At 39.7% G+C, this 15,121-nt stretch overlaps 1 protein-coding gene across 1 annotated transcript in view; it reads right to left on the bottom strand.

Annotated features, from left to right (window-relative positions):
• SYN2 (synapsin II) overlaps positions 1 to 15,121 on the bottom strand; it is a 376,832-nt gene that overhangs the window by 46,742 nt on the left and 314,969 nt on the right. Inside the window, exons 8-9 of the mRNA XM_061621995.1 lie at positions 10,371 to 10,445; positions 6,182 to 6,284 (exon numbers count right to left, since the gene is read on the bottom strand). Coding sequence (XP_061477979.1) covers positions 6,182 to 6,284; positions 10,371 to 10,445 — 178 coding nt within the window. The remainder of the gene's footprint in view (positions 1 to 6,181; positions 6,285 to 10,370; positions 10,446 to 15,121) is intronic.

Genomic DNA, 15,121 nt, shown 5'->3' with positions numbered 1-15,121 from the left:
GGGATTTTAGAGTGAGGAAAAGGCATGGATAAAGCCAATCTAACTTGGACCACCCTGTGGCTGCTTAAATAATCTTGTAAGAACCTCTATTATGTATACTCTCCTAAAGCTAAATAGATTATCCCAGATAAGTTGTTAGAGGACCATAAGCTAAAAAGAAATAATAAGTGGAAGAAACTAATCCAGATGAAATCCATGTGAGTTACTTCCCAGTATATGTGTTTATAAGACTTATTTGTAAGTGTTATCTATAAACTCATTTATCTTATTTTATCTCACCTCATCATATGTTCAAGGCTGCCTATAACCATAATTAAAATCTCACTATCCCATATTAATAAAAACAAAGTTAAAAACAAGTAAAACATCTGAAAATGAACTAGCCCAGTACCAAACCCAACTGAGCTCAGTTTCCAAATGCATTTCTTAACAGAAATGTCTTCCAGCCCTTTGTGAAAGCCAACAGTGATGTACTTTGCCAGACTTCCTCCAGGGCCCATATGTAGCAAGGTACCTGACGCAGAACTTAAGTGATATGGGGGAACATATGGATAGTCCTGTTGGTATGCGGATTCTTTCGAAGCACAGAATTAACACCTTAAATTGAGCCAGAGACAGACAGTGGAAACACTGCAGAATTGGTTGCACATAGTCCCACTCCCCAGAAACTTTATGTTGTGGCCTTCACAACTGCCAACATCCTGTTCACGTCACCAGAGGTGAGATGAGCTAGGTACAATGTTTTAAGCAACCCTGTTGCAACAGGTATGATCTTCTGGAACTGTTGTTCAGATGCCACCAGAACAGTGGCATTCAAGTTGAATCAATCTGAGCAATTTTATAAACACAGAACTGAGAAAAGCTGCCCCTTAGGTCACTAGATAGCTCATTTGGCAGCAACCAGAACACGTGGCACTGACATTATGGAACAGTCTTCCCCTAGAGCTCTGGCAAACATTGTTGATGGCTTTCTTTTGCTGGCAAGTGAAAACATTTTTATTCATGCAGGCATTCAAATGGACTCTAAGTTTTTTTTCTTTTCAGTGTTTACCCGTTTGTTGTTTTATTGTAATCTATGGAATATTTAATGTGATTGTTTTTATTTTTGAACACTGCCTTTTGTACACCTTATAAGGTGGCATATAAGATTTTAAAATAAATAAATAAAATGTGGTGTATCAGCCCTTGGATACATAAGCCTATTCACCACCATGAGCATCTTTGCTGGTCATGATTCAGCAGATGCAGTGGAAATGAGAACAAAATTTCTTCACCATTCTCATTGGGCCTTCTGGAGTACATATTTCGTGCAAGCCTTCCCCTACTTGTGCTCCGTTAGCTCCCCATCGCCTTATTATATAAAGTGTTAAAAATATGAAATAGAATATCCAGCAGTCTCCTAGGTCATTTTGTTTCATAGTGGTATTTCAGTCATAATGTAAGGGAAATCACTGATCCAGAAAAAAATCCTTTGTTTGTGAATGTGAAGCATAGGAAAGTAAATGCGTTAAGTCATAAATGCTAGGCATTAGATTGAAGAGCTAATGTAATCTAGGGCCAAGCAATTATTTACAGGAAACATTGCTAGTTTCTATGATTTACTACTTATCTGGCCAACAACAATGTCTAACTTGGATATGTAATGTACGCTCTTACTGCATGACTGTGTGAAAATCTCAGAAAAGGGTTAGGATTAATGAACCTAACTGATGAAAGCATTCTTTTGGAACATAACTTTAAAGTGGCAACAAAGGCACATGGGAAATACAAGGTGATGTATTACTTCAACTGGTCAACCATGGTTGTACAATATAGTTGAAATTAGACAGTGGTGAGCTATCAGGGAAACCAGAAGACCAAGAATCTACTGTATCATTGTTCTCCACATTAGTGGAGTTTATCACCATAAACAAAGAACAGACAAAAGATTTTTTAAAAAAATCATTTCCTTCAGACTGAATGACATGAACTACACTGGGTGATGGAGAACATATTACACAGTATTACAGTGTAGATGTTCTATTATAACAAACCATGCTCTTGCTTTACCATAAAGTTTTAATCTAGAATTCAAAGTAATGTATGATAACTAAAACTCGTGTTTTTTCATCTTCCTTTAAAGGTGTTCTAAGTAGAGCTGATGAAGATCAACATTCTTTTAAAATTACACACACACCCCTCTTAATTACTGATTTTCCATAAAAATGTATGACATAGTAACAAAATAGGATATACAAAATTGTAAGTACAACAATAAAATTAGTAATAAAAACGTAAATATAAAGGCAGCAGGAATAAACTGTCATCAGAATCCCAGAAAGACTTAATTTCAGCCCAAATATTATACCTAATTGCTTTTCAAAGGCCCAATGTTTTAATGAAACAGCTAAATGTATAAAGAGAGAAAAGGTAGCCAGCCTCTCTAAAACTCTGTGACTGTGAAGAGAAGGCCTTGTCCATCTATCTCCCACAAGTGTGGAACTCTAAGCATACTGAATGGTGGTTGTAAGTTTTAAAATAAATTTGTGAATTATTGTTCTTTTTATCTTTTGTTGTTTTTGATTGTAAGTCACTTTGGATGGGCATTTGTCCATAAAAATGGCCTAAAATATTTAAAATAAATAAATAAAAATGCATAAAATAAAATTCTTTCTCAGGAAATCTGAATAATCAACAAAGTTCATAACAGCAAGCACTTAGGTAACAAGTGTAGTAAGTGTGTTGGCAGCATGTTGTACAAACAAGAATCCCCTGTATTTGGAATTGTCAGGAACATAGGAAGCTGCCTTACACCAGATAAGACCATTGGTCCATCTAAGTTAGTATTGTCTACACTGACCGGCAGCAGCTCTCCAAGATTTCAGACAGGATTCTCTCCTAGCTCTACCTGGAGATGCTGGGGGTTGAACCTTTGAGCCTCTGCATGCAAGGCAGATGCTATACCACTCAGCTACAGCCCTTTAATACATTCCAACTCACACTAAATATTGGGCTAGAGGAACAGAATTCGTGCAGATGATCACAACTCCACCTCACTAACCCCTAGGGCTTAGGCTAATCTTGTACTGCAGTGGTTCCCAACCTGGGGGCCGGGACCCCCAGGGGGGCCGCGAAGTAATCCAGAGGGGGCCGTGAACAGTAAAGAAATGAATTATTTATTAACTTTTTAAAAAAGTCTTCACTCCCTCTACACTGTCTGCTTTCCACTGCCGCTGCAGATGACACCTCCCCCTTGCTCCAAACGAGAGGGGAGGCCTTTTGCTGAAGCGCCAGAGCGTCTTTCAGGCGCACTAAGGGCAGGCATCTGCCTATAAAATACATGGCAGATGCCAAAGGAGGCTGAGGATGGAGCTACCAGGAAGAAGAGGGGATTACTATCACTGATTCCCGTCTCCTTACACTGCCGCTACTGGCAACGCCCTTGCTTAGAATGAGAGGAGAGGGCTTTTTGTGAAGCAAAAAGAAGCCTGCAAAGAAAGGCTGCTTTCCCCCTTCCTTCCTGGCAGCCAGCCTGCCTCCCTTTTTTCAGCTTATAAAGGGGGTTCCGTTGCTTATAAAGGTTGGGAACCACTGCTGTATTGTATCTATCCGCAACCAGCTGGGTGAGAAGGAGCTCTGCAGCACAACCCAGGAAGATGTCTGTATTATACACCAGGTTGGCAATCTTGCCAATAATTTTGTCATGGATGATAGCTGTCAGTTGAGGGCGTTGTGGTCAGCAAAACCATACTTAATATTTCTTGAGTTGGAAAGCTGACCAGATGGGCAATAGCCACTATCCATCTGAATCTAGGGTGGGGAATCTGTGTCTGTACAGAAGTTGCTGGATCACAATTCGTATCATCTGTCCAATGGTCATGCTGGCTGTGCCTCATGGGACTTGGTATCAAGCAACATCTACACCACATATTTTCCATCCGTTATCTACACTGTTTTCTCTCTTAACCTGAGGACATGGTGAATTTGAAAAACTTATTCAGCTGTTTATGCAAATAAAAGTGCTGATAAGTGAAAATAATCTCTTCAATGTGAGGACTCTTCAATTTGTAGTAGTAAAAGAAAATGAACTATCTTTGTGTCATTTACATAGGTAAGTGTGAATAAATTAGGCTTTCCAAGTATGAACTTGCAAGACATTTATAGGCTCTAAGCTAAAGTGATCCATCTGTAAAAATCTTCTATTTCCACAGCCGGTTTCTTGTGTAATGGTGCCTAGTCCCTCAGTTATGGGTATCTGAACAGCAACTACATGAGCAGCGTCTATAGTGACAGCGTAAAACTTGGCTTTTTTATTATAAATTTGAGCATTGTTTCTTCTGCCTAAGCAATTCTTTAATAACCTCCTTATTTCTCCATAGGATTTTGGCATAAGTTTCGGTTTTTGTCCCTAGGAAGTCAGCTGTTCTTAATTTCCATCTGACTATTGTGATGTCTGTTAGTGTGCAACCATACCTGTTTCCAATAAAGAGAGAATTATGAATGACAAGCCTAATAGGACCCAAATCTCTAGAACCGCACCTGTGCCCTGAAATGCCGTTTTGGGGCTTTGCATAGGTTTACCACCTACCTGGATGGAGCTGGTTCCTCTGTTATAGAAGAGTTCTCATCAGCATTGCTTGTCTCTGCCTGAAAAACCTGGTGCAGAGGTGACTGCACTTCATCCTTACCTTCCCCCAGCCATCAACATTGGGAGGTCAGACCTGCAACCCTACTTCCTCATCTTATTTATTTTAATTTAAGCCAGTGGCCATCACTGCATCTTGTGGCAGGGAATCCTATGTTAATCATACATTGAGCAAAGACAAACTTTCTTTCATTGATCCTGAATTTACTTCTAATTAGTTTTATTGGTTGCTAAATTCTATTATCATTCATAATTTTATAAACCTCTTTTATCATGCCCCCCCCAGTAATCTTTTTCTAAATTGAAAAGCCCCTACACTTCAGCCTTTTTTCATATGGGATCAAACCCTTGAACATTTTGGTTGCCCTTTTCCAGTGCTACAGTGGGTTGTATTCAACTAAGTTCTAGTCAGAGTAGATGCAATGCAATTAATGAATCTGTTAGTTATGTCTATGAACTTCATTGGGTCTGCTCTGAGTAGGACTAGCTTTGAATACCAGCCAGTATCTTTTCTGAGATGTGGCAACCAGAAATGAACAAGGTATTCCAAATGGAGCCACAACACAGATTTATATGAAGGCAATACAACACTGGCAGATTTATTTTTAATCCTCCTAATAATCTCTAATACTCAGTTTGCATTTTCCCCCACTGTCATTTACTCAGTGAGCTTATGTTTTCAGTGAGTTATCCACTACAATTTCAAGATCTCTTTCCTGGGTACTCACAGCCAATTTAGACTACATCAGTACATGTATGAAGTTAAGATTCCTGCTCCCCCAATATACACCACTACAGCCCAAGTGCTTCACTGCAAAAGCTGATTCTGAGAGTTGGGAGAACCCCAGGAATGGTGTGGAGGGTTGGAGTAGGAGTTGGTGAACATTGCAAATCCCCACTTGGGTGAGTAGAAGTGTATTTCCCACTAGTCACCTTTGGTCCCCAGCCAAAGTCTGTACCCTAAGGTAGACTGACAGCTTCAAATACAGAAATCATCCAAGTCAGTTTGCTAACTAACCTAAGTGGTTTGTGTTTTGCCAGAATTAAAGAATATTTGTTTATCCCACAAACCATCAGGGACAAACATTCAACTTCAGTAATATACAATAATAAGTTTTATCTAATTATAATACAGGATATTTTCTGTAGAGGAGGGAAGAATATTTCTGTATTCTTCATTTCTCTTTTTAATACAAAGATGTAATTTTCTTGGGTTTCTCTTGGAAAAAGGTCACATACAAATCTTGCACTAAAGCAATAATGGTGAGTTCACTTAGAAAGAAAAGCAGAAGGATTAGGAAAACATGACACAAGTATTTTGATCCTATTCAGAAGCAAAATTATACCATCTCATGATATAGTTGTGCTTTCCCACAAGCAATGCCATTTGTTGGCATATGCTGCTTTGCTTGATTATTTAAATGTGTTCCAGAATGGACTGCACATACTGAAATCACATAAGCAAAAAAAGCCAAGTGGAAACTTTAGGCTTAGAGATTTTCCCTATTATCTTAACAACAGCAGAAATGCTGACAGAGGAAAAAGTATATATCACACCTCGAAAATATAATCCTTCCCATCTTTGCCATGAACTGCTTTGACAGCACATATGTCCAAACCTCCAAACATCTCAGAACAGCTGTCGATCCAGAGCTTGTACCTAGAATGTGAAAAGAAGTCTACATTAGCTAAAAGCATGTTATAATAGAGATCCAGCTATATAGTTTGGATTTAAATTGTTCTCCCCCATTTCTTTTATTTCTATCCAGAAAAGCACATGTGTAAGCATCAGACAGTGTTTGTTTGTATCTTAGGTCAGCGTTTCCCAACTAGTGGGCCACCAGATGTTGTTGGACCACAATTTCCCATCTTTCCTGACCATTGGCAATGCTGGCTGAGGCTGATGGGAGTTGTGGTCCAACAACATCTGGTGGCCCACTAGTTGGGAAAGGCTGTCCTAGGTTCATGTACCAGCAGCTAGGATTGAGGGTCCTTGGTGCATGTATATGGGGTCAAACAGGGATTTCCCACTGCCTAACACATGAAGCAGTCCTAAGATTGGCTGTGAGGCTAAGCTTGGTTGACTGGAAGTTAAGACTCACCAAAACCAAAGGGACATGCTTTGAATTAAATACTTTTAAGGTAAGATTGTATATACTATAGATTAGGATTAGCCAAAGTGGTGCCCTCCAGTTGCTGTTAGACAACATCTCCCATCAGTCCCAGTCAACACGGCTAATAGACAGGGATGATGGGAATTGTAATTCAACATCTAGAGATCATCATATTGGCTATCCCTGTTATAGATTTTACTAACTGAAATTTGTTCCAGTAGAATTGTTTCTCTTTAAAGAAAACTAAAGTTAAACACAGACATTTGTAAAAATGGTTTGAACAATTACTGATGGAATGAAAGGAGTGGCTTATTTCTTGTATGACTTCATTTCTGATTTTTTTTTTTTTTGGATGGATGTCAAATTCAACATCTGTAGAAGTGCTGACTATAGCAATTGAGTTCATTTGTTTATAAGCCATTTTTGCTGTAAAGTGCTACAGTCTTTTGAATATAGGAGAAACGTTCCTTCTTCTAATAGTAAATCTGGAGAAAAACCAAATCAAACAAAAAAAGCTGATTTTGAAAGGCTGTTCCTATGAAACCAAAGAAACACTTAGAAGACTTTACTGAAGTCAGTTTTAATATACAAAATATAAAGATGAAAAAATAGCCACAGATGGAAACAAATATTGAGAATGGAAGACATGTCTTGAGCCTAAAGGCTGCTCAGTAAAAATACGCCTGCAAAGTATGTTTTTTTGGGGTCTGGTATGTGACAGATACAACCTAATGCAGATTGAAAGCATGAATTTCCAAAGGTTACATACACCAAAGGGCCTACTTCCAAGTTTTGCCACTTTGGCAAAACGGCACTTCTCTTTTCCTCTCACAGTCTAGGGACAGACCAGAGTTCATAATTTTCCCTGGTGATGGTGGAAAGCAGCTGGGAAGAGTGATTTAGTGAGGACAGACTGCTGGAGGAAAAAGGATTCAACAACCTCTTCTCCTGCTTCCACCTAGTTTGGCCCTCTGAAAGGAGTAAGAAGGAATTTATTAACTTTCCCCATAATAAACTTTCAAGATGTGGAGCTATTTTCCTTTTGCTTTACGATTTTCTGGGAACTGTGTCTCTCTTTTCACCCTTCAGAATATGATGTGTCCTTGACTTATCCTTGTAATTTCAATGTGCAATTGGATGGGTTTTAGTTTACAATCTCAAAGATGAAATTTTAAAAGCCTACTTTAATAAAGTCATGCATGAAAACCCTCCATTTTTGGCAGAGCTTGGAAAAGTTACTTTTTTGAACTACAACTCCCATCAGCCCCAGCCAGCATGGCCACTGGATTGGGCTGATGGGAGTTGTAGTTCAAAAAAGTAACTTTTCCAAACTCTGATTTTTGGCCTCAGAGCACAGAATACCTACTGTTATAAGCTGTTAACATGGACAATATCCTAGTGTTTGATTTTTTTTAAGCTGATCATCTACTATCTTGAAGTCTTATAACTTTGTGATCTAAATTAGATATTTCTCAGAGCTTAACAATACAGGGGCCAGGGTTGGGGTAGAGCAGGATCTCACTATTGCCCAGTAGTGTAGTGGCAAAATTAGAAGTGCAGGGTCCCTTAATGAGTCATCAGGATTGGCCTCACAGGCCAGATTTGACAAGTGGTGCCAAGCACCTGTCAATCACATGACATGATTATCATGTGAAATGATTGATAAGTGGGCTCTCTAACTCACCTATCAAAACCCCTTGCAGGGGGTCTGCAAACCACAACAGGCCTACTGGCAATCAGATGCTTGGAAATCGCTGCTAATGGGGCTTTGCTGACCCTGTGCTCAGCGCTTCCCAAAGCACCAAACATAGGGCTAGCAAAGTGGTTCTTTCTCCTCTCCCTGTGGGGGGTGGGGACAAAGAAGCTGGTATTTTACAAGTATTGCTGTGTGCAAGAGAGGTTTCTCTCACAGCTAATTTCTTCCCCCTGTGTTTTGCTTATCAACTGAGAGAAGGATTTCTTTCTTGCACACGATGCCTGCAAAATACAAGGGGCGTTGCTTGACAGGCAGTTCTTTCTCCTTCCACCGACTAACTGCGGCCATCGCAGAGGGTTTGCGGAGACAGAGGGAAAGAGAAAAGTGCTGAGAAGACTGAGCGGAAATTGGGGTGAGGTGGCATTTCCTCACAAAGAAGGGGGCAAAGGAAGGAAGCCTGAAGAATGGAAGAAGGAAGGCTGCCTGTAAAATACAAGGGGAACTGCTTATAAAGCAGTTCTTTTCCCCTCAATTGTGCTTTTTGCAGTTTGTCTATGAGAAGGTGGTGGTGGTGGGGAGAGATAGAGCCTCACAGAGGATGGGGGAAGACAGAAAGAGCAAAGGGCGAAATGGGCGAAGACCTGAGGCTACCTGTATTTTACAAGGGGGAGAAACTTTCTTTTAGTAGATCAGCTGTTGAGAAGGAGTTCTCTCACGTGCAGTGATATCTGTAATATACTCCCACTATTCTTAGCCCTTTGCCTCCCCATCCACTTTCTTACAGACAATCTGCAAAAAGCACCACTGAGGGAGAAAAAAATGTTTTACATGCAACACACCTTGTAATTTACAAGCAGCCTTTATCCTTTCACCTTGTCCCCTTTCTGTGAATGAAAACATTGCATTGCCTTGCTCTTACCTATGATCCCCCCCCATGTGGTTCTCTTCACACACCCTCCACTTAGGCTACTATTAGTCTGCATGGGACTGTCTGAAAGCCCTTCATTTTAGTAAGATTCTGATGCAAACCCCCTCTCAAATCAGGCTTGGCTGTCCCTCCTGTTCTCTGTAAACTTCCCTCCCTTAACTCCTGTTGACTCTCTCCCTCCTCCCCACAACAACAAGGAGATTCATACTGACTGCTAAGTGGCAGAGTGTAGCTTTTAAAAGCAAGATGCAGCAGCTTAATTGGCTGTAGAGGAAGATAGAGGGATACCTGAAGGAGGGTGCCTGCAAAAAAAGAAAAGGGTCTTGGTCCTGGAGCGTCCCCCCTCCAATACACACCTGCTACTGGCCCTGCTTCCAACTTTTTCTGTAGAGCCTGAACATTTGAAACTTATGTGCCTACAATTGTACATGTGAATGTCAGGAAGGTCAGCAGGGCACATGTTACTGAGAGTAGTCCCACCTCCTCCTTCTCCATGCATACATTATATGTGTGGAGAATGACTAAAAAGAGCCAAGGTGAATGCAGAATGCAGAGGGTGAGGAAAAAATGTGTGAACTGATCGCATGTGTGCTGAGAAACACAAAACATCCTTGATATCAAGTTGATATTGATTTTAAACAGGATATCAGTTTTAAAAAATTAAGAATTATACCAAAATAATAATATCCAGTGTTTTTCATTCAAGTAAGAATCAGTGGTGATGGATAGGAAAAGCTAAAAGAAATGAATAAAAGCTCTTGGATAATCAATCCTCAGAGCATCTAGTAAAGGGGGAGTTTCTCCCTTAAATGTCTGGTCCCTATCCACTCAGACATTGAACAGATGCTACTGAGTGACATTAAGTTTGCTGCATTTCACACCAGCTACAACACCTCTAATAAATTCAACTGTGCTCCATATCCGGCATCATCTGTCTTCCACCCCATTCTGGGAGAGGTGTATATTTCTTAAATTAAATGATTTCTTATTGGATCAAAACTCCTTTACCTATCTGACATGGCAATTTGTTCCAACATTGCAGATCCAGTGTTTGTCTTCCAGTTTCCAGATATAGAAGTCCTCCTGTAGAGAAATATAAATAATTAGGTAAGGAACACATAAACCTCTTTATTTTTTTATTATCCATTAATTAAGCTCATTAAGATATGAGAAAATTTGACAGGAGAGCAATTTTGTTCCTACTGTTTTTATCTTTTTCACCCCATGGTGTTCACTTGAAAAAGTTATGCATTTACAGTGTATTAATGTCCATATATAGGAATCTCTATAAACATTTGCAGGAGTTGTGGTATTTGGATTGATCCCATACTATACCTTAGTTATCTGATCATTCGCATATAATAAGCCACTTATACCGTGAATTCTATATCCACAATCACATACACCACAGAAGATTACAACAATAGAGATTTTGATAGCAGATTTAAAGCTATAAAAACAGCTGGTATTTCCTGTGGCAGTTCTTCAAGTAATTATTCTGTGCTTGTATTAAAATGAATGAAAACCAACTGTAGAATATCAAGCTGCTGACTAGACATGTCTGAACATTTGAAGAATAACAAAAGTGTCATACTGATCTTGAGTCAATGGACTAAGTTTATTTTTTACTGTGATTTAGCTGTGAAAGCCAAAGGAAATTGTCTTTAAGGTTATAATAGTCTACTAGGCTCCTGTTCCCTTGACAAACTGTACATGAAAATAAAAAAGATGTGAACAACATCAAGTCTACTCAAATTTGTATTTGAAATTGCAACAAAATAAAATAAATGTACAAATATGAAATGGAAAAACTAATTATGCAATGGCTTCTCATAAAAATACTTTTACATCTGTTATAGTATCAGGTGCCATGCCCAGATTTGTGAACAGGTACAATATTGCAGTAGAACTGGAGCAACTAACAATGGGTATATTATTTAGAATAAAATATTATATCCCATATGGTTTGAGACATTATACACAATTTGTTAATACTATATGGTATCACTAGCTCCTGGTCTATTTCTCAGTGCAATTGAAAGTGCTGAATTTAACCTTTAAAATCCTATCAGTTTGGATAGCAGGTAGCTAGAGTGCAACTTACTTGAACACAAGTCCTTTGGAACTCTGATATCATCTTCAGAGCCGCTTCTATAGCTACGCTTGCCTTCTGAGGTGAGGTAGGTTGCACCCCATCTCTGGAACTTTTCCAGTAAGTTCACCTCACACTGACCATTCTGTCTTTTTGCTTTCACTTGCAAGTCAGACAAGATCCCATAGCTACATTTGCACAAGCCATACTGGCCTAATTCACATTTCACGCTGAGCCAAATCATGACTTTCTGGACTCCTTCTGGGAGGAAGGGTAGAATATAAATTCAACAAATAAATAATAATAAATAATAAATACACAAGCTCTGGGAGAGCAGATCACAGCCACTTTGGTCCTCCTGCTGCTGCTGCACTGAACTAAGCCATGGTTTACCTTAGTATGTCATCTGAATCCAGGCTTGTGGTTTAGTTCTTTGCAGACTAACCATGAGCTATAACCAAGAATTGTTCTATGGAAGCGGTAGAGAACCTTTTTGGTTTCGGTGGCCACATCTTTATCTGGCCCCACCCTGCAGGCCAACTTTAACAGGTGGGTAGGGCAACCTACCTGTCAATCACAAGCCATTATTACATTACATGATTGACTGGTGGGTTGTCCGCACCCTTCTGTCAAAATCCATTGCGAGGGGTTCCCAAGCTTGGGAACCACAGTGTAAGGGGCGTTGCCAGACTATGCTTTGAAAGCCTCCCTGCGCTCTTCCTTTCCACTTCCAATGTCGGAGGTGGAAAGGAGCTGCTGACCCACTTCTTCTTTCCGCTTCCTATGTTAAAGGTGGAAAGGAGCACAGCCTCCTTAGACAGGTCCTTTCCACCTTGTCATGTCATGCATTTATGACATCAGGTGTAGGGCAGATGGGCATGGCTTCCTCAAAACAGCCTGGTGGGCCAAATGGCGAGACCTGGTGGGCCAGGTTTGGCCAATGGGCTGAAGGTTATCCATCCCTGTCCTTTTGGTTGATAGCTAATGCTTTGTTCATGAAATAGAAAACATGACTTCAGGTTCAGAAAAAACCATGTCTTAGTGCAGTGCAGTGCAGCAACAGAATTATCAGAGAGGAGCAAAGCAGTCATGATCTCTTCTCCAGAAGCCTGGGCATCCATGCTAAGCCATCGTTTGGCTTATTGTAACATGTGAACCAGGCCACGGTGTTCCACGTCTAAGGATTAGGCATGGAGGCAGCTGTAATTAAAATTCAGCTGAGGGACTGTAGATTTTCAGGACAATTACTAATGATGGATACATTCTTATCAATATTCTTTTTGCATTTGTAACCAGCTCTTCCTATAAGGACTCATAGCTTAGAAATTCTTCTCTTCCCATGACTTCATGCTTGCTCTTCTTTGTGTTCAGATGGAATGAGCTTTGGTCCTCCCTATTTCAACCAAACATTCGAAATCATGTTGCAAAAATAATAGAAAATAACAGGGATGTCTAAAATGATCACTGTGAATGGGAGTGGAAATGAATGAAAAGGGATGTGAATGGCTTCTAAAGATGTGCATCAGAGCTGCACTATGGAAGGATGAGGCAAGTCAAGTGCAGCTGGGCTAAAAAACATGACAAAAAGATTCCACGAACTTGCTAAAATGAAAATAAGCAATAAAACAGAAATGGAAATCAAATTGAATTATGTAGTCATTGCAACTAAGACAATGGGTGCAGTAAATGTATTGAGAACTGAATGCCTGTCTCCACTAAAAAGACAGTGGAAATAGAGCATGTGATTTATTCTACAATTTGTCATAACAGAAAGAGGCTGTATAGCATAGAATGGAATGAAATTGCAGTGTCCAAACGGAATTACAGTGAAGCTACACAAGATTATTTAAAGTAGATTGTTGCTCCTTCGGTATTTAAGAGCTCTCTCAAGATCTGCATACAATAAAGATCTTGTTTCCAACTTCACAGGAAATATAATCGTTATGATGCTACTTAATATTCAGTTGTACTGCAACAAGCAACAAATGCATCTAAACAGAATATGGAGAAACCGATTGGTTTCTCATCGGAAAGGGTGTGAGACAGGGGTGTATTTTATCACCCTATTTATTTAATCTGTACGCAGAACATATCATACGGAAAGCAGGATTGGACCAAGATGAAGGAGGTGTGAAAATTGGAGGGAGAAATATCAATAATTTCAGATATGCAGATGATACCATACTACTAGCAGAAACCAGTAATGATTTGAAATGAATGCTGATGAAAGTTAAAGAGGAAAGCACAAAAGCAGGACTACAGCTGAACGTCAAAAAGACTAAAGCAATGACAACAGAAGATTTATGCAACTTTACAGCTGACAATGAGGACATTGAACTTGTCAAGGATTATCAATACCTCGGCACAATCATTAACCAAAATGGAGACAACAGTCAAGAAATCAGAAGAAGGCTAGGACCGGGGAGGGCAGCTGTGAGAGAACTAGAAAAGGTCCTCAAATGCAAAGAAGTATCACTGAACACTAAAGTCAGGATCATTCAGACCATGGTATTCCCGATCTCTATGTCTGGATGTGAAAGTTGGACAGTGAAAAAAGCAGATAAGAGAAAAATCAACTCGTTTGAAATGTGGACATTGGAATTGAAATGTGGTGTTGGAGAAGAGCTTTGCAGATACCATGGACTGCGAAAAAGACAAATAATTGGGTGTTAGAACAAATTAAACCAGAACTGTCACTAGAAGCTAAAATGATGAAACTGAGGTTATCATACTTTGGACACATAATGAGAAGACCTGATTCACTAAAAAAGACAATAATGCTGGGAAAAACAGAAGGGAATAGAAAAAGAGGAAGGCCAAACAAGAGATGGATTGATTCCATAAAGGAAGCCACAGACCTGAACTTACAAGATCTGAACAGGGTGGTTCATGACAGATGCTTTTGGAGGTCACAACAACAATACATGTAAGTCTCACAGCCACTGCCTTGAACGGTAACTTCTCAAGGGCAGCAGGGAGCGTCCAATTTGTCATGCAGCTCGCTGCATCCACAGGTCTCTATGCAAACATAGCTATTATTCTGATCATTGCCACCATCAGGAAGGATGAATCAATACCTGAATGTATTGTGAAAAACGTTTGCAACTCATGCTGAAAACCTCTTGGGGCTATAAAGAGGGACATGACATTCTAAATAAATAAATAAATAATGCAGCAGCAAACTAAATTTAACAAAAACATTAGCTATCATCCATTGCTTAAATTCCATAAAATCTACAGTGAAGAAAATTTCTATTTTATTGTATTCTAAAGGCAATTATCTAATATGTCCTGTCACCATAAGGATTTCCGCTTGAACAATGGGGCTTTCCCTCCCTCTCGTCTTCTTGCACCCTTCCCAAATCTGCTCCAGAGAGTTGGGGAAACTCCTAGAACAGATTTAGGTGGCACATGAAGGAGGGGGGGGAAGTGCCACTGCGCAAGGACACATCCCTTAGCGCTACTTTGGATACCTAAATAGCTAACACTTTATTGAAGCAGCAAGACAGTAAAACAGAATGAACACTGAGTCCTTCTGAGTCACTTAAATAATTCCTGAGAAACCATTACAAAGGGAAGGTGGGTTTTGTATTCTGCATATGTTGTAACTTCTTAGCAGTCTTGTAAGAGCCATATAGAATGCTTTGCAGGACAAGAAAATGTTGCC

This window comes from Rhineura floridana, chromosome 3 (assembly GCF_030035675.1).
Source record: "Rhineura floridana isolate rRhiFlo1 chromosome 3, rRhiFlo1.hap2, whole genome shotgun sequence".
Lineage (NCBI taxonomy): Eukaryota > Metazoa > Chordata > Lepidosauria > Squamata > Rhineuridae > Rhineura > Rhineura floridana.
This window is presented reverse-complemented; position numbering and strand designations above follow the sequence as displayed.